We start from the raw sequence: 25,398 nt of genomic DNA on the forward strand, positions 1-25,398 counted from the left end.
GATGAATGCAATAATTCCTGGTGCAGGGGAGAAGGATGGGCCTCATAACCTTCCCTCCTGATGAATGATTGACCCATCTTACATAGCAGTGGATTGTGAAACATGTGGCTTCTTCATACCCTAAAACCTGTCCCCCCCTGCTGGAACCTGAGAAGCAATAGGGTGATCCCTGCTTGTTTGAATGACCTCGCTGTTTGCACTCTCCCAGTTCGTATTGGAGAACATGTTTATTAGAGGCACCCTCCTGCTGGAGTCGGTGGGCCTGCACGAGCCTGCTGTGGAAGAACTGCGCAAAGCTATCCGGTCAGCCATCCGCAAGGCAGTGATCCCTCTCTATGCCTATGCCAAGAAGTATGAGAACCAGCTAGAGCTGAATAACAATGATAACAATTTCTTTCTAAAGTGAGTAACTGCAAGAGGAGACACCCCAGACAGGACTTCCAAGTTCCTTAGAAGTGTTCCTTGCTTAAGAGTGTGGGGGGGGGAGCGGGGGTGTGTTCGCTGTTCTGTGCTCTCAAAAGCATATGGGATGCACTTCAGTGGACAGCACCAACAGATTAGCCCTACCAATTCAGAGCACTAGAGCTTCAAATCCAGGCACCAGCAGTAGCCAATAACATGCTTTCAAAGGAAGTCAACACAGTGACTGGTTCAAGGCTGTACATTGGTGGTAGCATCGGGAGTTCCTGTCTGCCCCTAACAACAGTCAAATTCCCTTCGGATCTGATTGGTCATTAAACTACTGCTCCCTGTAAATCTGGTTAGTGTGCGTAACCTCTGTATTTTCAGGCTGATGACAGGGTATAGGAAGCATTGTTTCAACTTGCATGTTCCCACAGCTAACCCTGCACCCCCAATCCACACCTCAGTCATCCTTTTACTTCAGTTACTTTCACCTTCTTTTCAGGCCTCCTGTCAGTCTTTAAACTGAGCTTTAAAACCCCCGTTCTCTCAAGAATTCCTGCTTCTCCCCAATAATCTCCCCTCACTCTCTCTTCCTTGAACCATTGGATTATTGTGTGTTGTCATGTCTAGCTTACATTGTAAGATCTCAGAGGCAGGGAACGTATCTCCTCCATGGTTCTAAAATATGTAAATCCAGAGAAATCTGTGATTTTTAAAGGTAAATGCGCCCGTCGCTAATTTCATCTCCTGGACTTTTGGACAGTGCCCTAATGACATCTATGTGAACATGTATATATGGTTTGTAGGTATTAGTGTTCACATGCAGTGTATGATATGAGTTGGCTTGTCTTTGATTATATTTCTGGTTGTAGAGAGTACCTGGTCGTGTGCCCTGCTGCCCAGGATGTGAGAAAAATAGTAAACCTGCACTTGTCTGAAAAGGAAATGCTGGACAATACTTTGCCAAGCTCAATCGTCATTGGTCCCTTTCACATCAACGTTGAAGGTGTCAAGCAAAATCTGTCCAAAAAACGCAAAGCCCTAGCCACCTCCATGTTGGACTTGCTGGCTAAGAACCTACACCTACAGGTGAACAATGTAAGTGTCATGCTTCTATGTCTTGTCTTGCTTGCATTGGAATGGTCAGGTAGGGGTTGTGTTGAAAAAGGCTAGAAGGAAGGTGCGAAGAGCGCACTAACTCAGAGTGCTTGTATTCGTGACAAATTCTGGGCAAGAAAGCCACACCTCTCGCCCAGCTCCTAACCGGTTACATTCATAGATTTAGAATTGTCTGCCTTGCTACTGGGATCAGTTCCTGCAGGAAGCCGATGAGATTAACTAGAATATCTAGACAGTTACATGGGTGAGGCAAGTGATGAAGGCTACAAGGAGAACAAAACCAATGCTGTGTATTTGTAGTTTTAGACCACTCTGAGTGTGGGTCACAGCCAGTTTTGTTACTTACAGTGGAGTCTGGCGTACTCAAGTGGTGGTCTGATTTTCAGAGGTGCTGTGCATGCAGTTGCCATGAACTCTGCTGGGGGTTGTGAATGCTTCTCTGAGAACCAGGCCTCTGCTGTAGCCCACTCATTAAAGGGAGTGACCTTATAGGGATGAATCCCACCCTCCCAGCCCATTAGAGAAGGCTACAGCCACTCCTCTCTTCAGAGTGTGCTTATACCCATTCGCTGTGTCCTCCTGCAGATCTGTGAAGTATTCAAAGCCATCAGCCGGAAAATGTATGAAAAACCAAACAGCATTGAGGAGCTGGCTGAGCTGCGGGAGTGGATGAAGGGAATCCCTGAGCAGCTGAAAGCGCAGGAAGTAAGTAAGACATGCTTTTCGGATCGAAATGGGGTGCGCAGGAGAACAGCTTGGGAATAGAGTGCATGTAATCCTGGAGGCAGATCGCTCACTCCTTTGACATTTTTATTATCCAGCTCTGAATCTCTCCTTATTGAGGAAGCTGGTTCAGCTTCTTAACTTAATCCTAGCTTGAAGGATCTGGCCTGTCAGTCCATTACCTGTTTTGTCGCTTGGGAGACCTCCCCTGATCCAGACCATTGTGAAGCTTTGAGAGTGTGTGTGGTGCTCACAAGATTTGAGGCTTCCAAGCCCTTAAATCTAGAATTTCAGCTAACGTGAAATTTCACCCTAGTGTCATTTAGCCAACTGGGCATGTGCGTGCAAAGCCAGTGTGTCCAAGCAAATCAGGCAGCCGGATGCCGAGCTACCGGATTGGTATGTGCAAAGGCCGGTTATGTGCATGCACATGCCTGTGCAGGAGAAACTTGCAAAGGCAACTGAAAATGTTGTCCTCAATGTATGCTGTATATCCCTTCTAATACTTGGTCATCCATTCAATGATTCTGCTCAGACATTGGATCTTGACTTACTCTGTCTTCAAAAAATTAATTACAAACTTTCAAACTCTACAAATATTGCCCTGGTTTTCTTTTCATACCCATTATACACTGCTGTAGCTCCAGGGACTTCCATGAAGTTACTCCTAAATTGGACTGATGCAGTATATAATATTATAACTAATTTGGCAGTAATACCACCAAGTTACTAGACAGAGCTTTTAATCTTAGGGCTCAAAGCACTTTACAAAGGAGGAATGTGTCAATCCGTTTTTATAAACAAGGAAGCAGAGGCACTGAGCAGTGACGTGACCTACTCAGGGTCATTCAGGAGGCCAGGAGAGCTAGGTTTCCTGATTGCTTGTCCTATGTTAAGACCAAAGCAGACTGTGTTCAGAAAGATCTCACCAAACTAAGTGACCGGGCAACAAAATGGCAAATGAAATTTAATGTTGATAAATGCAAAGTAATCCACAATGGAAAAAATAATCCCAACTGGACATACAATATGATGGGGACTAATTTAGCTACAAGTTCTCAAGAGAGAGATCTTGGAGTCATTGTGGATAGTTCTCTGAAAGCAGTGGCAGGCAAAAAAGCAAATAAAATGTTAGGAGTCATTAAAAAAGGGATAGAGAATAAGATAGAAAATATCTTATTGCCTCTCTATAAAACCGTGGGACGCCCACATCTTGAATACTGCGTATAGATGTAGTCGCCTCATCTCAAAAAAGATATATTGGCATTGGAAAAGGTTCAGAAAAGGGCAACAAAAATGACTAGGAGTTTGGAACGGGTCTCATATGAAGAGAGGTTAAAAAGACTTGGACTTTTCAGCTTAGAAAAGAGGAGTTTAAGGGCGGATATGATAGCGGTCTATAAAATCATGACTGGTGTGGAAAAAGTGAATAAGGAAAAGTTCTTTACTTATTCCCACAATAAAAGAACAAGGGGTCACCAAATGAAATTAATAGGCAGCAAGTTTAAAACAAACAAAAGGAAGTTTTTCTTCACTCCGCGCACAGTCAACCTGTGGAACTCCTTGCCAGAGGATGCGGTGAAGACTAGGACTTTAACAGGGTTCAAAATAGATAGATTCCTGGAGGTTAGGTCCATCAATGGCTATTAGCCAGGATGGGTAGGAATGGTGTCCCTAGCCTCTGTTTGTCTGGAAATGAGTGACAAGGGAGGGATCACGTGAGGATTACCTGTTGTGTTCACTCCCTTTGGGGCATCTGGTATTGGCCATTGTCGGCAGACAGGCTACTGGGCTAGATGGACCTTTGGTCTGACCCAGTACGGCCAATCTTATGTTCTTATGTACCCACCTGGTCATATTCCCTTTCATATATGTAGTCCGAGGATCACTCAGAGCAGAAGTGGTTGGAGACTCAGACCCCACTGCGTGTGTGATATAGAAGTCCTCTGTTGTAAGGTTGTGTGTCTATGGCCCTCACAGAATGTGTTGTGCAAACGTGGAGTGTATCCTGCCAGACAGTCCCAATAAGAGCTACATGTGATTTGAGGGGTGTCTCTTTTTCTCTTTCTGTCTCTCTGTGTAGGAACTGATAGGTAAGGTCATGGAAGACTATGAGGTTATGGACGAGTTCCTTTACAACCTTACCCAAGATGATTTCACTGACAAGTGAGTGTGAAAGCAGCCTATTCTGCCGCAATTACCATTCTTAATGCCTCAGGATTTGATCTGCATACCAGGTGCTTCAGATTTACTCCTATGACAGTCCAGGCTAGATGAAACAAAAACAGGACTATGTAGCACTTTAAAGACTAACAAACTAGATGTGCATTGAACTCCTGATTCAGAAATTGAGTTCCTAGAGATGTGCAGATCCACACTGCCTCCTGCCTTGGGTGTGAGCAAACTTTCTGTGATTGACCTCTGCAACAAATACAAGGCCTTATCTGCTGGTTTAGTTTTATTTTATTATATTATTTCTATTGCAATTGCAACAAGAGGCTGCAACCAAGCTTGGGGCCCAATCTTGCTATGTGCTGTGCTGACAGATGGTAAGATACGTGGTTCTTACTGTATTTCTTGGAATTGTTTAGCAATCCACTCATCTTTTACTAATATGCTGGGTTTCTCTCTCCCAAGCCTCTTCTAAGTGAACAGTTTAGTCTCAGTCACTACATATCCAAAAGTAGAGCACAAAGATATACTTTGAAACCATGTTTCTGTCGCTGGCCAGCCTCTTCCTCAGTGTGATCTGGTTATCTAATTGGTATCCTCCTCCTCATCATCATTCCAATAATATGCTTCTGATTTCTGCTTTTCATCTTTTGGGGCATTCCCATTCCATCTGAACTCAGGTGGGCTGCGAGTAACTGGCCTCTGAAAATCGCTACGCTGACGGAGATGATTCGGCAGCAGCACCTGGAAGATGAAGAGAGGTTCCGCAAAATTCAGCTCATGGATCAGAACAACTTTCTGGAACGGCTGGACGGGCTGCAGGTACTGATAACCCAGGCCTAGGGGAGGCTGTCCTAATCATGAAGACCTGAGATGGTTGCTGTTCGTTAGCTGGGGAAGCCTCAGGAGTATTTGCAATTCGGTAGAGCCAGTCATTTGTTTTCCTCAAAACTGCTCTTGCATGAGACATTGGGAGGTTGATTTCAGTCATTAGTTTTGTGAAAGGTGTTTGAATTCCATGAAACCCCTTTATTTTTCACAAAGAAGCTGAGCCCTATAAAATAGAACTATTGGGATTCTGAAATGCTGTTGTGGTACTTCAGGGGAGCTGTAATTTGAGTGCTGAGCTCTTAGCTAGACTTCGTCTCCCATGATGCACCATGGACATGGCACTGCCATGATGCACCACTTCTCCTCTCCAAGGGGGAAGACTAGGGTGTCCTCTCCGATACCTTGTCTGAACAGGGAACCCAGCCAGGAAAGGAGAAAGAGACTATGGTGCACCTGATCAGAAACTCCCATGACATGCAATGGCAGTGTTTCAAAATCAAGATATTTCAGATTCAATATTTTTACCCAAAACTTGAAAATTATCCACAGGAAAAGCTCCCCGTTTTTCGATCAGCTTTAATCACTGTGCAACTTATTTCGAAGACTATCTCCAGATGGATGTCACTAGGGGTCAGGGCCAGCTTTAGGAAGTGCGGGGCCCAATTCAAACCGTTTCGACAGGGCCCGGCAACCAGGATTTTTTGTTGACCAAAAAAAAACCACACACAAATTTTGGTTGAGCAAAAAAAAAAAAAACACAGCACACACAAAAAAAGTCACAGCCTCTTTAAATCCCCAGCTACAGGGCAGAGTCCTACCTCGCTCAACTCACCGCACTCCTCCGGGGTTAACACCTCCTCCCGCAATACACCCGGCATGTCAGCACACTTCCGGATTTAGGGCACGGGCCCTATTCTAGTGAATCAGCCTAAAGCCGGCCCTGTTAGGGGTAATGGGATGAATTTAAGCAAAGAAGCTGCTAACAATGAAGACTGGTTGGTTATGGAGTAGCCCACCAAAGGAAGTGATAGGAGCCCCTGATGCTCTCGTTTATTAAGAAACAGAAGAAACTAAAGAAATATCATAGAGTGAACTTTTTTGGAGGTGGACAAAGTGGCTTAGTAGAACTTTCATTTTAATTTCTGGGCTTCACTTTGCTGGCGGGGCAGCTCAGCGTAGCTCAGTTTGGGCCTTGACTGACGGCTCTTACGGTAGGTGGGTAGCAATTGCTTTCAAGAGGAAGCGGTAGGTGGTGTCCATGTTTGTTCTTCCCTTCAGCTGATCCTGATCGGTGCTTCTCACTGCTTCCTCAGCACCTTCTTCATGGCCTGAGGAGACCAGGATTTGGAATAGGGGAGGGAGAATGTGAGATTGAAAATGGGCATTAGTGAGCCCCGTCCGATTCTCTGCATGCTGGAGAGCAGTAAAGAGTGAACTGTGACGCTGAGCGTCTACAAAGCAGCATGCAGCGTTCTGGGCCTGTTCCACACACTGCGCCTGCCTCTTTTTTTCCAGCTGCTCGTAGCTGGATTTTCTGTCCATATGGACATCACCCGAGCGCATGAGATAGCAAATGAAGCGAGAAGGGTGAAGAAGCAGTTGAAGGAATCTCAGCAAATGGCACTGCTCTACAACAACAGGGAGCGGATATTTGGCTTGCCGGTTACTAATGTAAGTGTCACATCATGGGGTCTGTGAAAACAACAGCGCACTAGTCCTGATGGAGGCCTTTGGATACTACCGCAAAATGAATTAATCAATCAATCAGTACCCTGGGTAATATCCCAATTGTGAGATTAAATCATTTCTTTACTTCTCTCCCATTTTGGCTTATCCACCAGTCCTTATGTTGACTAGAGAGGTCCACCAATCCAGTCTGATGGTCACTCCATTTCATTGATTCTCTGCTTGCCTCTTCTATGCTGCGGAAGAGCTGGTCCAAGAAGAGATGGAAGGGCAAGCAAGGAGGTTTTATAGCCACTTCTGTGGCAGAGCTCTGTCTAGCCATGCTCTAGGATCAAGAGCTCACAGGGCAGTGTTAGCCAGATGTATGGAAGGCTTGTCTCCTGAACGGTAAAGGTGAGGGAGGTCACGATGTAGCAATTCATTGCTGTGGGAGTGTTACTGCACACAGTATGGGGCTGCGGTCATATGTGTACAGGAAAGTGACGTTGTGGGTATGGGAGGCAGAGTCTGTCTTAAGGAAATCATTTTATTCACAACATTAGTTGGCTCTAGCTCCTCAGAAATGCTCATGCCCATGTTCTCGCTCTTTTCTTTGTGGCTGTGGAGCAGAAGTATCTTCTATCATTTCTCTGTCTTCACTTTCAATAGCTTAGTGTGTATTTTTTTCTTTACTGTTAAGGATCAAAGTTGCAACTGTGGATGTAACACATATGTCCTCAAAATGTTCATGGACCCATTGCATCCACACAACAACTTCATGTCACTGAGGCGCCTGGTTCAGGAAGGCTGTCAATTGACATGCGTTAATGCCTGTGATTAACACAGTCCGGGATTAATCCGTTGATTTTTTTAATGCGTTAATCTCAGGCATTAATACTGCGGCGCTTCAAAGGAGCAGTGGAACACGGAGCCCAGGATCAGCTAGGGACCCCCCAGCTAACCCCAAGCTCCGCTGCCCCTTTGAAATGCACAGAGGCGGCATTTCAAAGGGGCAGCCGACTCCGCAGCTGATCCCGGCTCCGTGCAGCATTTCCCCAGAACCCAGGTTCTGGGGAAATGATGTGCAGAACCCAGGATCAGCTGGGGATTCTGCGTGAATTCCGGGCTCTGCGTGTGTTTCCCCAGAACCCAGTGTCAGCTGAGGAGTCCCCAGCTGATCCCGGGTTCCGCTGCTATGGGGAGCCTAGGATAAGCTGGGAGCCCCCAGCTGATCCCGGGCTCCACGGCTGCTCATTTGAAACACCGCCTTGGGATTTCAAAGTGGCAGCGTTGCACACCTGTGCAGTGCTGCCACTTTGAAGTACCCCTTCCTCCCACCTTTTCTGCCTCTATCTGATAGAGGCAGCAAAGGGGGCGGGGAGGATCGACTAGTCCACTAGTCAACTGACTATCCGATAAGGATTTGTTTATTAGATAGTTGACTAGTCTTTAACTTCCCTACCGCTCCGGCACTTCAGAGGGGCAGTGCAATGTGGAGCCGAGGATCAGCTAAGCACTCCAGCTGATCCCGGGCTCCTAATGTGCTGCCCCTTTGAGGCGCTGGGGTGGCATTTCCAAAGGGCAGCACAATGAGCCTGGGATCAGCTGGGCAGTCCAGCTGACCCCGGGCTCCGCTTTGTGCTGCCCCTTGGAAACTCTGCCCGGCGCTTCAAAGGGACAGTGCTGCATGGAGCCTGGGGTCAGCTGGGGACTCTAGCTGATCTCAGGCTCCATGCAGTGCTTCCCCATTGAAAGGCCATGGCGGCGTTTCAAAGGGGAGGCACACGCAATTAATCACGATTATATTTTTTAATCGCCTGACAGCCCTATAAATCAGCTGACTGCTCGTCAGATGAAGCATTTGCATGCACAGATATGGGCAGCTTCAGGGGCAAGTGGAATGTGCATTTTGGTCAGTGTGTCAGAGGCACCCTCCTTTGAGAAGCTGGCACTGAATGTCATAGGAATAAATTAAGTCGTGGTTTGAACCTGGATTGAAATTAAACGGAGTTCTGGCCATATATGCATGGTTGAATTTGGCTTAGGGCAACTGTTTTCCTGTGTCTGTCCTGTCTCCGTCTACAATGCTGGATTGTTTCATGACTGAAACAAGAGGACTGGAAAAAGGCAAATATAGTGCCCATCTATAAAAAGGGAAATAAGAACAACCCAGGAAACTACAAACCACTTAGTTTAACTTCTGTGCCAGGGAAGATAATGGAGCAAGTAATTAAGAAAATGATCTGTAAACACTTGGACCTATGGGTGTGATTTCCAGAGCTAGCAATGACTAACGTCTTGTCATGAATTGGTCTGTGCAGACCCTGCTGTGCACTCCAGATTCAAATGGTCCTCTGTTATGGCATGCCAGGGAATCTCCAATTCATCTGGTGAAGTGGGTTTTACCCACAAAAGCTTATGCCCTCATACATCTGTTAGTCTCTAAACCTGGTCTGCACTAGAGAGCCTTAGGTTGAATTAATAAGTGGAGCGTTCACACTACCAAGCCCGCTATTTCAAAATAATAGGCCAATTATCTCAAAATCTGTACTCCTGCTTTCCTCAGGGAATAACACAAATTCAGAAATAGTGGCAGTGTGGATGCTCCAGGGCTGCTATTTCAAAATAACGACTCCCCAGAGTCATTTGAACTAATTACTCCTCAGTGCTTCCTGGAGGAGTAATTAGTTCCAAAGTAGGAATAAGACCCTCCGGAAAAGGGCACTTTTTCCGGAGGATCGGGGCCAGTGTAGACGCTCTTTTCCGGCTTTTTTAAAAGCCGGAAAAAAGCGGCGGACATTTTTATTTAAATGCCGCGGGGGATATTTAAATCCCCCGCGCATTTCCCTACTACGACTCATGAAATTTACATGCCCCTTCCAGAAAAGGGGCTAGTGTAGACGAGCCTACACCCTACTTTGAAGTAGGAATAAGACCCTCCGGAAAAGGGCACTTTTTCCGGAGGATCGGGGCCAGTGTAGACGCTCTTTTCCGGCTTTTTTAAAAGCCGGAAAAAAGCGGCGGACATTTTTATTTAAATGCCGCGGGGGATATTTAAATCCCCCGCGCATTTCCCTACTACGACTCATGAAATTTACATGCCCCTTCCGGAAAAGGGGCCAGTGTAGACGTAGCCAGAGAGTAGTTATTAATGGTTAACAATCCTGCTGGAAAGGCATAACAAGTGGGGTTCTGCAGAGGTCTGTTTTGGGACTGGCTCTGTTCAATATCTTCATCAACGATTTAGATATTGGCATAGAAAGTATGCTTATTAAATTTGCAGATGATACCAAGCTGGGAGGGGTTGCAACTAATCTGGAGGATAGGGTCATAATTCAAAATGACCTGGACAAATTGGAGAAATGGTCTGAGGAAAATAGGATGAAGTTTAATAAAGACAAATGCAAAGTGCTCCACTTAGGAAGGAACAATCAGTTTCATACACACAGAATGGGAAGTGACTGTCTGGGAAGGAGTACGGCAGAAAGGGATCTGGGTACCGCATTTCAAGAAAGATGTGGAGAAATTGGAGAGGGTCCAGAGAAGAGCATCGAGAATGATTAAAGGTCTAGAGAACATGACCTATGAGGGAAGGCTGAAGGAATTGGGTTTGTTTAGTTTAGAAAAGAGAAGACTGAGGGGGGACATGATAACAGTTTTCAGGTATCTAAAAGGGTGTCATAAGGAGGAGGGAGAAAACTTGTTCATCTTGGCCTCTGAGGATAGAACAAGAAGCAATGGGCTTAAACTGCAGCCAGGGAGGTTTAGGTTGGACATTAGGAAAAAGTTCCCAACTGTCAGGGTGGTCAAACACTGGAATAAATTGCCCAGGGAGGTTGTGGAATCTCCATCTCTGGAGATATTTCAGAGTAGGTTAGATAAATGTCTATCAGGGATGGTCTAGACAGTATTTGGTCCTGCCATGAGGGCAGGGGACTGGACTGGATGACTCTCGAGGTCCCTTCCAGTCCTAGTATTCGATGATTCTATGATTAGTAAGGGCTACGTTATGCCTTGGGAGAGCACAGGGGCTGCCCCTTCCAAGGACCCTCAGGATTGCAAGTCCTTTGAGAGGGAGCAAGCTAGAAGTGATGCAATGGTTCTGTGCCTGTCTTCTCTGGCTTCCAGTGCACTGCGGAGGGGGGCTAATAAATCATCTTAAAGGACACTGGACCGTGTTCGTTCCCCTCGCTTATTCAGGAGCTCCAGGTAGATGTGTGCCTTTTTGCAAGGGCAAGATGGTTCTGTTATTAGAGGAAGATACGCCCATTGTTCTATACCTAAAAGGGTGTTACAAGGAGGAGGGAGAAAAGTTTTTCTCTCTAACTTCTGAGGACAGGACAAGAAGCAATGGGCTTGCATTGCAGCAAGGGAGATTTAGGTTGGACATTAGGAAAAGCTTCCTAATTGTCAAGGTGGCTAAACACTGGAATAAATTGCCTAGGGAGGTTGTAGAATCGCCATCATTGAAGATATTTAAGAGTAGGTTAGTTAAACATCTGCAGAGGTGATCTAGATGGTGCTTGGCCCTGCTGTGAGGACAGGGGACTGGACTTGATGATCTCTCAAGGTCCCTGCAGTTCTATTGTTCTGTGATTCTGAGATTAATGCTCTTCTTGTTCTTCTCTTTGGCATCACAAAGTATGATAAGCTCTCCAGGATGGTTAAGGAATTCCAGCCATACTGGGATCTTTGGACCACAGCATCGGACTGGATACGCTGGTCTGAGAGCTGGATGAATGACCCCCTCAGTGCAATTGACGCTGAACAGCTAGAGAAGAGCGTCAACGAATCCTTTAAGACGATGCACAAGTGTGTGAAGCAGTTCAAGGATGTACCAGGTAACAGGAGGGCTGTGTCTACATTGGCATCCCTTTCCGGAAAAGGGATGCTAATGAGACACTTCAGAATTGCAAATCCGCGGGGGATTTAAATATCCCCCGCGGCATTTGCATTTACATGGCTGCCGCTTTTTTCCGGCTCGGGGTTTTTGCCGGAGAAAAGCGCCAGTGTAGACGCGATTTTCCGGAAAATAAGCCCTTTTCCAGGAGATCCCTTCCTACTTTCAAGTAGGAATAAGAGATCCTCCGGAAAAGGGCTTATTTTCTGGAAAATCGCGTCTACACTGGCGCTTTTCTCCGGCAAAAACCCCGAGCCGGAAAAAAGCGGCAGCCATGTAAATGCAAATGCCACGGGGGATATTTAAATCCCCCACGGATTTGCAATTCTGAAGTGTCTCATTAGCATCCCTTTTCCGGAAAGGGGTGCCAATGTAGACACAGCCAAGGAGTTTGGGTTGCGCATCCCTGCACACAAGGTGATGAGGCGTGTTGTGAAGACCTCATCCCTGTGTTTCAGCCAGTTTTGCCATGTGTACTCTGTTCAGGGGCAGCCCGTCCATATAGGCGAACTAGGCGGTCGCCTAGGGCACCAAGTTAAATGGGGCGCCAAATGGTGGCGCAATATCATTGAGGTGGGAGGTGGGGGTGCCGATTGCATGTTTCGCCTAGGGTGCCAGTTGCTGGCAGCTAGTCTAGGGCCGCCCGTGACTCTGTGTGATGTGAACGGGGGTGGTCACAGGCAGATCTGTGCCCAACCGCTTCAAGCAAATGTCCGCCCCACCAAAATGTGAACAGAGATTTTAATTTGTAGGCAAACTTCCCCCCGTCCCAGTCCAGGGTTCTCAAAGATGCACCCGCCACTCTGCAGTAGTTCTAAACCTGGCTTCAGCTGGGTTCGAGTGGAATACACTCCGCCCCGGCGCCTTTGAGACCTCCTTTTACCGTGATCTCTCTCCTGCCAGTGCTGTGCATTGTGCCCAGTGGAGGAGGTGGGGAGTGGCTGTGTGAGTGAATGGGAATCCTTATGCTGCGTGGAAGCATTCAGAATAACTGCTTTGTGATCTTTTCATTCCACTACTCCTCCAGTCCATGGCCGCTTAGGCCACACACCTGCCAGTGCTGGTGTGACACAGAGCAGGGGGTACAAGGCTGCTGCACGTCAGTTTCAAGTGCAACCAGGTGCCAGACTTGGCTGCAATTAAAGTTAAGCCCCAGCTGTAACTGACCTACCAAGTGGAAGAACCACTAACCCTCATGGCCCCTGCATGCTCACTGCCTTACTCTGCAGGTGCTGGAACAGGGCAAGGCTGAGCAGTGAGTAGACATGTTGGCAGAGAGGTAGCCTTAGTGTGATCTCCAACATCCAAACATGGCAATTGACTATGCTCTTCCCCTTTTGCCCTTACTCCTGCTATGGGGCAGGAGTAACTTTGTGGCCCCACAGCAGCACCCTCATTAATGCAGGCTTGGATCTCTCAAAGCTCCATGTCATGCTGCTTGCTTGCTTGCTCTTTGCATAGTTGGAAAGCCCAGCGCCCCTGACCTGTGCTTGGCAGAATCTGGCTCTGGGAGGCAGCGTCCTCCAACCATCGTCTTGCTGCTGCTGCTGATGGGCTCTCTTTTTTTCTTTAAGCATGCCAGGACGTGGCTGTGGAAATCCGGGGCGGGATTGAGGAGTTCAGACCATATATCCCCCTGATTCAGGGCCTGCGCAATCCGGGCATGCGGAACCGGCACTGGGAGATGCTGTCCAAGGAGATCAACATCAACATTAAGCCCAAGGCCAATCTGACGTTTGCTCGCTGTCTGGACATGAAGCTGCTGGACCACATCGACAGCATTGCCAAAATAGCTGAGATCGCGGGCAAGGAGTTCTCCATTGAGAATGTGAGGAGAGCATCGAACGAGGCTTCCTTTCAGGGTCATAGTTCATGCCCCAAAGGTGTCTCTGGGTGAAAGCTTTTCTTATGAGAGCTAGGGATGGGAATGTTTAACCGGTTCACTGGTGGGGGCTGGAGCAACTCCTCACCTGCCATGGCATGGGTCTGTTCCAGCCCCGCGGGGGTCCTGCCGCAGAGCAGCCTCTGTTGGTGGCGGGCCCGGTCACCCCACAGGCAGGGGCTGCTCCAGCCAGGACGACGGAGCAGTAGGGTTAACCGGTTAAACAATATGTTTAACTGGTTAACCAATTAAACGGGATTTTATATCTCTAATGACAGCTCCATGCTTTCGTGGGCATTAACATTCACTCTGAGCGTTACCGAAATCCCAGAGAAAAGCTGCAGTCGTCGGAAGGTGTTGGTGGCCTTAATGACTGGACGAATCCTTTGTCTGTGTGTCAGGGAGATTAGCCATTGATAGGGTGAATGAGCTACAATACCGGGTGTGTATGGAAACAGGGCAGAGAATGGGAGGGGCCAGGGGTTTGACGGAGAATTTTAATCCAAGGGTTCAGATGGGGGCCCAAGACCCCTACCAAATCAATTCCTGACACCCTTCTTAAGCAACCAGCTTTATTCAGGAATGCATTCCAGGGCAAAAATCTCCAGGATACTCTCAGGAAAAGTTTTGCAACTTCTCAAACAAAAGGCAATGTCTTTTGTACTATCTTACATGGTAATCACCCCTTTCTCACTGCCCACTTACAGTTGCACGCATACACAGGTCATGCCCCTTTGCACCAAATTCCCTCCAATCATTACCTGCCCCCTCACAGTCCCTTTTCAGGCCTTACAACAGGTTCAAAGCAGTTTCACCTATCCCCTCCTGGTTGTATACCTGTGTCCAAGCACGTACCTCTTTACAAAGACCAGACTTAACATCCAGGTCACACAGAGGTCATACTGACAACAAATTAATTTTATCCGTCAGGTTCTTTGATCATATAGTCTTTCACCTTCAGCTTGCCTGTTCAAAAGGGGCTTATCATGGTCCGGATTGAAAGTCACTATCCTCGGTCAGCTGTTTGTTCTGTGAAGTGGGTTGTTGAGCACGGGGCTGTTCCCAGGGGGCAGATATCCCCCCTGCAAAAGCCACTGTCTCTAGTGGTGCACTGTGGCCAGCCTCAGTGGGGGTGCCATGACTCCCGTGGGAATGGAAAAGACAGTACTCTGTCTTCCTCAAGGCTGGGCCTTCAGGAACCTTGCCTGGGCCGGGCAGACAGAGTCCGTGCTGCGGCTGAACGTTCTGTGCATTACACAGATGCCTGCAATTCCCAGTGTAGAGACTCATGCCTTTCACAGGCACATGCCTCGCTCCTGTAGGACGGTATCTGAGAGACGCGTAGCTGGAGGGACACGTCACGCCACGTCCAGGCACTGACACCTAAGCTTAAATTGGTTCTCCCTGTTTCCCAGGCACTTGATAAGATGGAGGGCGAATGGGAATCCGTCCTGTTCAATGTGCTGCCGTATAAGAGCACAGAAACCTACATTCTGAAGAGCCCCGACGAAGCCTCCCAGCTCCTGGATGATCATATTGTCATGACGCAAAGCATGTCCTTCTCCCCTTACAAGAAGCCCTTTGAGGACAGGATGAACACCTGGGAAAACAAGCTGAAAATGACACAGGTACCAATTTGCCATCAGCTGCCATGTGGTCAAAGGAGGGGGTGGGGCTGTTGTGGGGCTGTTGCACTCCCGTTGCTGCCAAGAGTCTACCTGAGGTGTAGCTCTTCTCGCCGTGCATAGTTCTGTCGACTTACGTAGTAATTCCCACTTTCCCTAGGTCCTGCCGCAGTCAGACTGCCTGGTGAGGGCGTGATCCTGCAAGGTGCTGGGCAGTTTGGTCCCGATCCGGCAAAGCACTAGAAGCACATGCTTTGCTTTGACTAGCATATGAGGAGTTCCACGTTAGTGCTCCCCATACATGCTTACAGTCCTTCGCCGGTTCAAGGCATGGAAGGGAATGCTGAGTACTCAGCAGAGATCACACCCAGCTTAGGCTTAGTCACAGATGGGGGCAGGAAACAAATCCTAATTAGCTAACGTCCGTAGAGTGCTTTGCAAATTATGGAAGTGACACCCTTGTCGTTGGTTGAGTATAATGATTTCATGTTACTTATGGGAACTTACCGGCCCTTGTCTGATTGGGCAAGGGGGTGTCAAACCTGCGGTACTTGGCTAAGAAAGGTGCAGAAGGGCACCCCTTACCCTATGGAAGTAGGTTGTGTGGTGGTCTGGCTATATATCGGTTAGTGTGTGTTTTGGCTGTGACACTGGGTGTGTTTTTGTCCCTGGCTGCTGCTGTTCTTTTTTGCAAGCATAAAGTCTCAACACATTGTTAGGTGCCCATTTAACTGTACTGACACACAGGTTGCTGGACTGCTTTCCAGCAATGAATTTGTCAGTGACGGCGGAGGTGTAAAGCTGAGGCAAGAGCTGGCATCTTCTCTGCCAGCGTCACAGTATGGATTACACTTAAAGGGGGTTACTTTCCACCAGGAGTAGAGAGCATTTTGGTGTATGCTCCAGCCCTGGGGAGGATGGTGGGGGGCTGGAGCACCGGCATGGGCTCCCCAATGCTGGGAAGAGCCCTGAGTTTCAGGGGGCCAGATCCAGGCAAGCTGGGGGTCGCATCTGGTCCCTGGCCCTTAGGTTCCCCACCCCTGCTTTAGGCCATATAAAGACTATCTGTGCATTCAAAATACATGGCAAATTCCATGAGATTGAATGTGGGATTCTATCCAGTGTCCTTGGCAATTCTAAAAGAATTCCTTATTGAGGGGATCACAGCCAAAGCCAAAAGTGGGAATCCTCTTTTAACACTTGAGGCAGATTTGAAAATCTCAGCTGAGGAAATCTGGCCATTGAATTGGAATTGGGCATGCAGATCCCTTAGATGACTTGAAAATCTCATATTTAATGGGTTTCAACTTCATGTAGACGTTTGGTATATGTATAGCTATGTGAGTGCTCACAGAGCCCTCTTCTGCCAGTCATTACGAAGAAGACACTTAATTATACACCTGTCTGCCCATTTCAGTATGAAGAGCAGCCAGGAAAGTGAGCCTGAGATGAGGAGCACCAGCAGCTCCCAGTGAAGTGGCGTGCATGGCACTTCTCAGAACCAGGCCCCTGCGCTGCGCTATTCTGTTTTAACCTGGCTAAAACACATCACTGTATTTTTTTAAGATTAAACATTGGGGCTCTCCTGTCTCCAGTAGCTGCTTTGTCCAGCTGCTCATATAATGCGTTAGCCTGGCTCACTGAAGTCAATGGGAGTTTGGCCAGGGAGTTCTGGGCCGGTGTGAACATGTCTGGCCCATTCTTTCCCAGAGCGTCCATGACTCAATGTTTTCCCTTTTCCTACATTAACACTAGGGATGGTATTGTCAGAAGTGCTCCATCTTGATTTAACTCTGCTAATGGGAGCAGAGTTCAGCCAGTCCTGGCTCTTCTGCAAGCCCCCTGCGAATGGATTACAAGGAAATGACCCTGGTTTGTTATACCTATGGTAGCTTCTGTCAAGCTGGCTGACTATCCTGCTCTTGCTGCATTCACCCTCCCAGCAAGTGGCCAGGTTGTATTCACTTGCTGTCTCTCAGACATACCTGCAGGGTGTAGTTGGGATGTACAAATGGTCTATTACAGACACAACCAATGTTTTCCAGAGTGAATACAGTGTTTAACATACATTCCATTGGGTTCAGGTCAGTGCTCCGGAAGTCTGCAGGGTGAAATTCCTTAGCCTCTGGGATAGTGATGTGCAAATATATAACCAGTGGGCCTGGGGGAAGACAGGCCAGAGCCAGCGTGCACAGCAGTGGGCTTAAAAGCTGGTTCCCTGCGTGCACCGGCTCCCAGGGAACCAACTGCTGCCCCCATGTGTAAACCATGTATCTGCTGAAAATGTCACCGGTTATATGGTTTCTTAATTAAATGCATTTTAACATCCGGGCGCTGTCATCTTGTTTGAAAACCCGAGTCACACAACACTTTGGAGTGTCTCCTGAAGGCTGCCATCTGCTTCAAGAGGGCTTTGTTTGAGACCATCTGTACGGGACAATCCAATGAAGAGGTCAGAGAGAGAAAGGCCCTGTCTGAACTATACCAAAAATGTGTAAACGTGACTGATGAACATGGTGGTGACTTAATCATAGTCTAGCATGGCTTATTCTTGCCTGTGGGAACAAGGCCATGTTTTCATTTCAGAATCTGCCAGGGTCAATGTGTGGTTCTTTAAGGGTGTGTCTAGACTACAGGGTTTTTTTTCGAAAAAAGTGGCCTTTTTTCTAAAGAACTTCCCCTGCGTCTAGACACACCCGTATTCTTCTGGAATTAAATCAAAAGAATGCAGCAGTTTTTTCGACCGCGGAGAACCTCATTTTACAAGGAATACCGCCTTTTTTCGAAAGTGCTCCTTCGAAAAAAGGAGTTATTGAATGCAAACTGTGCTTTTTCGAAAGAGAGCATCCAGACTGCCTAGGTGCTCTCTTTTGAGAAAGCAGCTCTTTTTCGAAAATACTGGTTGCTGTCTAGACAGTCTCTTTCGAGAAAAGCTTTTTCGAAAGATTATTTTGAAAAAGCCTCTTTCGAAAGAGGCTTGTAGTCTAGACGTAGCCTCACCTAGATATTGGATGGTATTTTTGTCCTGTTACGTAGGTGAAAAAAAGGGTTTGTCTGCATCCACATTTAATCGTTTTTTTTTTTGTAATTTCTGCTCCTCAGTTAGCCGCTTAACCTGCATTGAGCATGTTTCCTCCCCACCCCGGTACCAGTGCTAGCAATGGTGCACGCCCTGATGTGGGTCAGACTCAGGCGTTCTTACCACCATGTCACTGACAGCTGCTCTGATCCGAGTGACCTCACACAGTAATAAACCCAGCAGTCTCCGGTCCACATCAGCAGGTGCACCGTTGTTCAAGTATTGGTGCCAGCAAAGTGCAAGGAGAATTTCAGAACATCTTGTGGATGCAGCCTTCGGGATATATTCCCACCAGCTGAACACGTCACTTCCTAGGGACACGCTACAGAGCTTTGCTAGGGTCTGGGGAGCTTGGAGCATCACGTAAATGACACTGAACAATGAGATGTTCTTTCTAGGGCTTAGCTGATTTTTGAATTGTATTCTGAATCCCTTTCAGGATGTATTTCCTCTGGGTTTTCTCACCTTAGGGATATGTCTAGACTGCATGGCTCCGTCGACGGAGCCATGTAGATGAGTTTACTAGACATAGGAAAATGAAGCGGCGATTTAAATAATCGCCGCTTCATTTACATCAAAATGACCGCCGTGCTGTGCCGATCAGCTGTTTGGCCTCACAGCGGGGCAGTCTGGATGCACCGCGGTCGACAAGGGAAACGAAATGAGGTTTACTGGAGCGGTCAACAAAGGCTTCCCTTGTTGACCGTGGCGCGTCCAGACTGCCCCACTGTGCTCCCAAACAGCTGATCGGCACAGCGCGGCTGCCATTTTTATGTAAATGAAGCGGCGATTATTTAAATCGCCGCTTCATTTTCCTATGTCTAGTAGGAACTACGGAGCCATGTAGTTTAGACATACCCTAAATGTTTGGAATTTATCCAACTATTTGATCTGAAGTGTCTTAATTGAAGTTTTCATTGAGCATTTTGTGTACAAGGTCAGATTGCGCTGGTATTGGCTGGCTGTTTGCCACCACTTCTCAGCAGAATCAGATGTGATTGCCAAAACTTAAGCTTTCATCTTAAAACACAGTATAAACTTTGCAGTTCGTGATGCAAAGAAAACCACCTTAGGACTTGTCTCTGGGGAGCAGTAATACACACCATGGGGGCGTGGCTTGTAACCTCCACTGTGTTGCACATTAATTGGTCCGTATAGCCCCCGTTGGTATGGGCTAGAGGTTCCCTGCAAAAACAGAGAGAAGTCCTGGCACCTTAGGGCATGTCTACACTAGGAAACTATTTTGAAATTACTAAAATCGATGTAATAACTCCTGAGATAACAACATCGAACTAGCATGTCCACGCTACAGGGAAGTGGCGAAATTAGCCAGAGGCAAGCTCTGTTAATGTGGATTTAGAACCCCAGGAAGCACTGAGGAGTAATTAGTTCAAATGACTCTGGGGAGTTGTTATTTTGAAATAGCAGCCCTGGAGCATCCACACTGCCACTATTTCTGAATTTGTGTTAGTCCCTGAGGAAAGCAGGAGTACAGATTTTGAGATAATTGGCCTGTTATTTTGAAATAGCGGGCTTGGTAGTGTGAACGCTCCACTTATTAATTCAACCTAAGGCTCTCTAGTGCAGACCAGGTTTAGAGACTAACAGATGTATGAGGGCATAAGCTTTTGTGGGTAAAACCCACTTCACCAGATGAATTGGAGATTCCCTGGCATGCCATAACAGAGGACCGTTTGAATCTGGAGTGCACAGCAGGGTCTGCACAGACCAATTCATGACAAGACGTTAGTCATTGCTAGCTCTGGAAATCACACCCATAGGGCCTAATACCCCACCCCGTAGACAAGCCCTTCATGTGACCTGATGTAGTGCTGTCGCCTGCAGCCGACAGAAGGAATAGCTCTAGCACCGTTAAGTCTGTGGCTGTTTTACTGTTTAGCTCAATGGGAGAAGTATAGGACCAGTGTACAGACGTGAACTGCCCCCATTCTTCCCAGTGGGTGTTGGCTCTTACATGTCAGGGAAGAGGCAATTATTCAGGGACGATGGGCGGAGCTTAGTATGGTGGGCGGCGTTTTAGGGGAAGATCTCCTTTATCTCCAGTCTGAGCCCCGGGCACGTGAGAGGAACTCTCCTAGCCACTGTATTTACTGCAGTAATCCTCTTGTCCTGACGACATGCCTTTCCGCCAGGATGTCCTGGAGGAGTGGCTGACATGCCAGCGCTCCTGGCTCTACCTGGAGCCCATCTTTAGCTCAGAGGACATCAATCGGCAGCTGCCCGTAGAGAGCAAACGCTACCAAACCATGGATAGGATGTGGAGGAAGATCATGAAGAATGCTAATGAGAACAGAGAGGTGAGTGCTCGCAGGGCCTGCGTGTACCCTGCAGTGTGCCCACTTCGTCCAAAGCCAAACTTGGCTCCTTTTCCTGTATTTTGTCTGTAAAGCCCCATGCTCACGTAAGGCACTGTGGGTATGTCTACACTACCCTCCTAGTTCGAACTAGCGGGGTAGTGTAGACATACCCTGTGTGCATAACACCTGTGCTCAGGGGAACTTCCTAGGTTTCTTCTTTTCAAATGCTGCTCGCACTGCAGCGGCCGGGGGGGTCTGAACCGTGTGCCGAATCACTAGGCATGGCCTTCTCACATCAGCGACTTGCCCTCTCTTCCCCCTCCCAGCAGAGCAACAGCATTTGCATTGCTGTGGGTCCTTACACACAGGGCATCCCATGGCTTGCTCCATGGCGAATTCTGACAGATGCTTTTGGGGCTTGGCCTGGCTCTCTCCCACCACCCACTTGTACCTGCTTCCACTTCCCACCCCCACGGCTCCCTCCCTTCACCCCACATTCGGCCTCCTCAGCTCCATTCCCCCTGGTGCTGGCACCACCATTCTCCACCCCTTCCCCCCGGGGCTGGGTCCTTTCCTCCACGGAGACGGCATCAGTGTTTGAATGTTGATGTGCGGACAGATCCGAAACACGTCCATTTGTCTCAGCCCTTAATGCAACTCCCCCTCCGTGCCCACAAAGCGCCCGTGAATGAGCTGTTCTGTTCCCGGCAATAGTGTCTCTCTGGAACCACCTGGCCTCCAGTGGGGTTACCTAACTAGGACTTGTGCACTGGTGCCTGTTCCAGGTTATTTCCCTGTGTCCCGATCCCAGGCTGCTGGAGAGCCTTCGGAAATGTAATCAGCTGCTTGACCTTGTGCAGAAGGGGCTGAGCGAATACCTGGAGACCAAGAGAGGAGCTTTCCCCAGGTAATCCCAAGGCTCAAGGCCTTTCGTATGTTCTACCGAACTGGGGGGTGAAGTCAGAGAATCCCGCTGGTTACATCTCCCGGGAACGAGTGTTTTGTGCTTTCCCATCCACAGCACGACCTCCTGCAGCTCTCCCGTGGGTGCAGGTCTCAGCTTTCAGCCCTGAGAGCTGATGGAGATAAAAATGGGGCAGGTTTGGGGGTGCGAGGACCTGCCATGGGCCAGGGCGAGGTGGGGCTTGTCTGCTAACAGCACCGTCTGGACATGCCTGCACCTTTAAACATCAGCATGTCCAGGAAAAACATGAGGAAGGGGAGATGAAGTGAAATGAGGGGGTATTAAATTTGGACCTTATTCTTTTTAGACCTACACCTGAGGTGCATCTACACGGTGGGGCTATTTCAGGATACTTCCAGTATCCCCAAATAGCTATTCCACTCCTTTGAAGCAAGCCTGTTATTTCGACATATAACGGGCTTGCTATTCTGACATCCCCGTAAACCTCGTTCCACGAGGATTAAGGGGCGTTTCGGAATAGCGGTTTATTACAGCGCCAAGTGACAAAATAAGCTATTTCGAATTGACTCAAAATAAGCTATGCAATTTGCATAGCTCAGATTGTGTCGCTTATTTCCAGCTAAGGGTGCAGTGTAGACGCACCCTAGAGTTGTGTTTATTGCAATGCGAAAGGGGAGTATAATACTGCCATTCTGATTGGGTGTAAAAGACACCCAACGCTCCACTGGCCTAAATAGCTGCTCTGGGGAAGGACATAAGGGAACCAGCCCCTTTGCTGCACAGAGGGGTTCTCTTTTATCTGGGCTGTGGTCACTGCTCTTCTGGAAATCGTCCAGGCAGATCAGCAGGCCGTCTTGAAGTCCGCCACTCCCCAACCTCTCAGCAGCCAGAGCCGAGCCCCGAGCACAGACTGAAATGAGCTGCTCGCTCTGTCTCTGTTTTCAGGTTCTACTTTCTTTCGGACGATGAGCTGCTGGAGATACTGTCCCAGACAAAAGACCCCACCGCCGTACAGCCTCACCTCCGCAAGTGCTTTGAGAACATCGCACGGGTAGGTAACGCAGGCTGTTTCTTCTGGGGCCGGCAGGCAGGTCTGATGTCGGGAGTCATGGACTGTGGGAACGCAGAGCTATTCAGTGGGGGTGGAGAAGGGTAGGACGCAGGCTCGCTCTCAGCATCTGGATTCTTTCCAACAGCCTCTGCATCTCCACGTGAAAGAGACGGGCTGACGTGTCTTTGTTCTCTTCCAAACTGCATTGAGATGGCAGGGGGTTGGTGCCTGGCTGGGATACGTTCTGCACTTGCTCTCGGTTGGTGATGATCAGTTCAGTACATCCTCAACAGAGACAGCGGCCTGACTCCTTGGGAGCCGCAGGAGAGGCCAAGAACTGAATGGGCCACGCAAGCTGAGTTACTCTCTCGGCCCTGGGTGTGCCGCCTACGTCAGGGTTGCCACTCACTAGCTGGGTCATACTCGGCTGATTTGCCTGGTTTATTATTTATTATTATTTCCTAAAGACTTCAAACTCCAGCACTGTCAGTCTGACCTCTCACGCCAGCACTAAAGATACATCTGACGGTCACTAGCTTAGTTGGGGGTCTGATGCAAAGCCTCTTGGAATGAATAGACAGACTTCCACTGGCTTCTTTGGCGCTTTGGACTGGGTCCTTACACTGTGGTTCGTGAAACCAGGCATTCTCACCTTGGGGACTGTGACCTGAAAGAACAGAATGGAGAGTATAGAGGATTTACTGATTCCTAGCCATGCCCTGAGACCAGGCATCCCTTGCATAACTTGCTTCACTTCAGACCAGTTGCACCAGGGATGAGCTTGGGCTCTGGGCTGTCATATAATCCTGTTTCACTTCACGGAGAGAGACAGTGATTTTACACAGGTGTAGTACACTTCGTAACTACAACCAAACTGTGGGCCGGCTCTAGTGCTCGCCTAGATCAGTGTAGTGACCCAGCTTTGCACCAGCAGACAATCTGGCTCTGGTCCCCTGTGGTTAACTTTCCGTAGACCTGGAGGCATAGCTGTTTACTGTCAGTAGGACAAAACTACAGGCCACGTTCCTACAGAAACAATGCCTCAGTTCCTTGTGTGGTGGCCTGTGTTGTAGGAAGGCAGGGATAGAAGGGCATTTCTCTACTAATCTCGTGCTGTGATTCCCCCATCAGCTGCTCTTCCAGGAGGACCTGCAGATCACACACATGTACTCGGCAGAAGGGGAGGAAGTGAAGCTGTTTTTCCCCATTTACCCCACCGGCAACGTGGAGGACTGGCTGCTGGAAGTCGAGAAGTCTATGAAGGCCAGTGTACGGGACAATATTGAAAGATCCATCTGGGTGTATCCAAACGTGAGTCTGAGACCCCGCGCTGCTCCTCCGCTCTCCACCACAAGTAGGGAGGGAGTCCAGCAGGTGGCGTTTGGCAGGTCTTGGTGTCGAGAGTGGTCACCTGTGGCAGCGAGCAGAATTGCTTTTCTAAACCCTGTGGTTCTATAATGTGGCCTTTGACCCTGCTGTGTGATTCCATTTCTACCCCTCGCTCCCTCCTTGGGGACGGCTCTTCTCTTTCTTCTCCGCCAGCACGTGGATTGCCTGCCTAGCACAAAGTGAAGGTAGGTCGCACCTCCCTCAGGACCTGGCCAGTCCTGGATGAGGGATTTTGCCAGACTATGGAGGTCATTATTGGGTCCCCGAGCCCTGGACCAGCCGCCGCCCTCCTGGCTGACTCCCCCTTGCCACCAGCCTCGCTACCCTGCCAGTACCCCACCTCCTTCCCTGCTCTGCTGGGCAGCCCAGCTGCAGCCCAGCTCCCTGCGTGCTGAGCTCCTGGCCCCGCCGGGCAGCCCCCCTACAGCGCACTGAGCTCCTGGCCCCTCCGAGCAGCCCCCCTACAGCGCACTGAGCTCCTGGCCCCTCCGAGCAGCCCCCCTACAGCGCACTGAGCTCCTGGCCCCTCCGAGCAGCCCCCCTACAGCGCACTGAGCTCCTGGCCCCGCCGGGCAGCCCCCCTACAGCGCACTGAGCTCCTGGCCCCGCCGGGCAGCCCCCCTACAGCGCACTGAGCTCCTGGCCCCTCCGAGCAGCCCCCCTACAGCGCACTGAGCTCCTGGCCCCCCTGGGCAGCCCCTCTACAGCGCACTGAGCTCCTGGCCCCCCTGGGCAGCCCCCCTACAGCGCACTGAGCTCCTGGCCCCGCCGGGCAGCCCCCCTACAGCGCACTGAGCTCCTGGCCCCTCCGGGCAGCCCCCCTACAGCGCACTGAGCTCCTGGCCCCGCCGGGCAGCCCCCCTACAGCGCACTGAGCTCCTGGCCCCCCTGGGCAGCCCCTCTACAGCGCACTGAGCTCCTGGCCCCGCCGGGCAGCCCCCCTACAGCGCACTGAGCTCCTGGCCCCCCTGGGCAGCCCCCCTACAGCGCACTGAGCTCCTGGCCCCGCCGGGCAGCCCCCCTACAGCGCACTGAGCTCCTGGCCCCGCCGGGCAGCCCCCCTACAGCGCACTGAGCTCCTGGCCCCTCCGAGCAGCCCCCCTACAGCGCACTGAGCTCCTGGCCCCGCTGGGCAGCCCCTCTACAGCGCACTGAGCTCCTGGCCCCGCTGGGCAGCCCCCCTACAGCGCACTGAGCTCCTGGCCCCCCTGGGCAGCCCCCCTACAGCGCACTGAGCTCCTGGCCCCGCCGGGCAGCCCCCCTACAGCGCACTGAGCTCCTGGCCCCCCTGGGCAGCCCCCCTACAGCGCACTG

General features: G+C 49.4%; 1 protein-coding gene across 2 annotated transcripts in view; it reads left to right on the plus strand.

Moving 5' to 3' along the window:
- Positions 1-25,398, plus strand: part of DNAH1 (dynein axonemal heavy chain 1) — a 125,386-nt gene that overhangs the window by 26,033 nt on the left and 73,955 nt on the right. For both annotated transcript variants that reach the window (XM_075939494.2, XM_089781040.1), the window contains exons 13-25: positions 209-402; positions 1,278-1,503; positions 2,110-2,229; positions 4,331-4,413; positions 5,100-5,241; positions 6,766-6,921; positions 11,558-11,756; positions 13,390-13,643; positions 15,113-15,325; positions 20,555-20,719; positions 21,505-21,626; positions 22,590-22,695; positions 23,827-24,006. In XM_075939494.2, the coding sequence (XP_075795609.2) occupies positions 209-402; positions 1,278-1,503; positions 2,110-2,229; positions 4,331-4,413; positions 5,100-5,241; positions 6,766-6,921; positions 11,558-11,756; positions 13,390-13,643; positions 15,113-15,325; positions 20,555-20,719; positions 21,505-21,626; positions 22,590-22,695; positions 23,827-24,006 (2,160 nt within the window). The remainder of the gene's footprint in view (positions 1-208; positions 403-1,277; positions 1,504-2,109; positions 2,230-4,330; positions 4,414-5,099; positions 5,242-6,765; positions 6,922-11,557; positions 11,757-13,389; positions 13,644-15,112; positions 15,326-20,554; positions 20,720-21,504; positions 21,627-22,589; positions 22,696-23,826; positions 24,007-25,398) is intronic.

This window comes from Pelodiscus sinensis, chromosome 11 (assembly GCF_052426305.1).
Source record: "Pelodiscus sinensis isolate ZL-2025 chromosome 11, ASM5242630v1, whole genome shotgun sequence".
Lineage (NCBI taxonomy): Eukaryota > Metazoa > Chordata > Testudines > Trionychidae > Pelodiscus > Pelodiscus sinensis.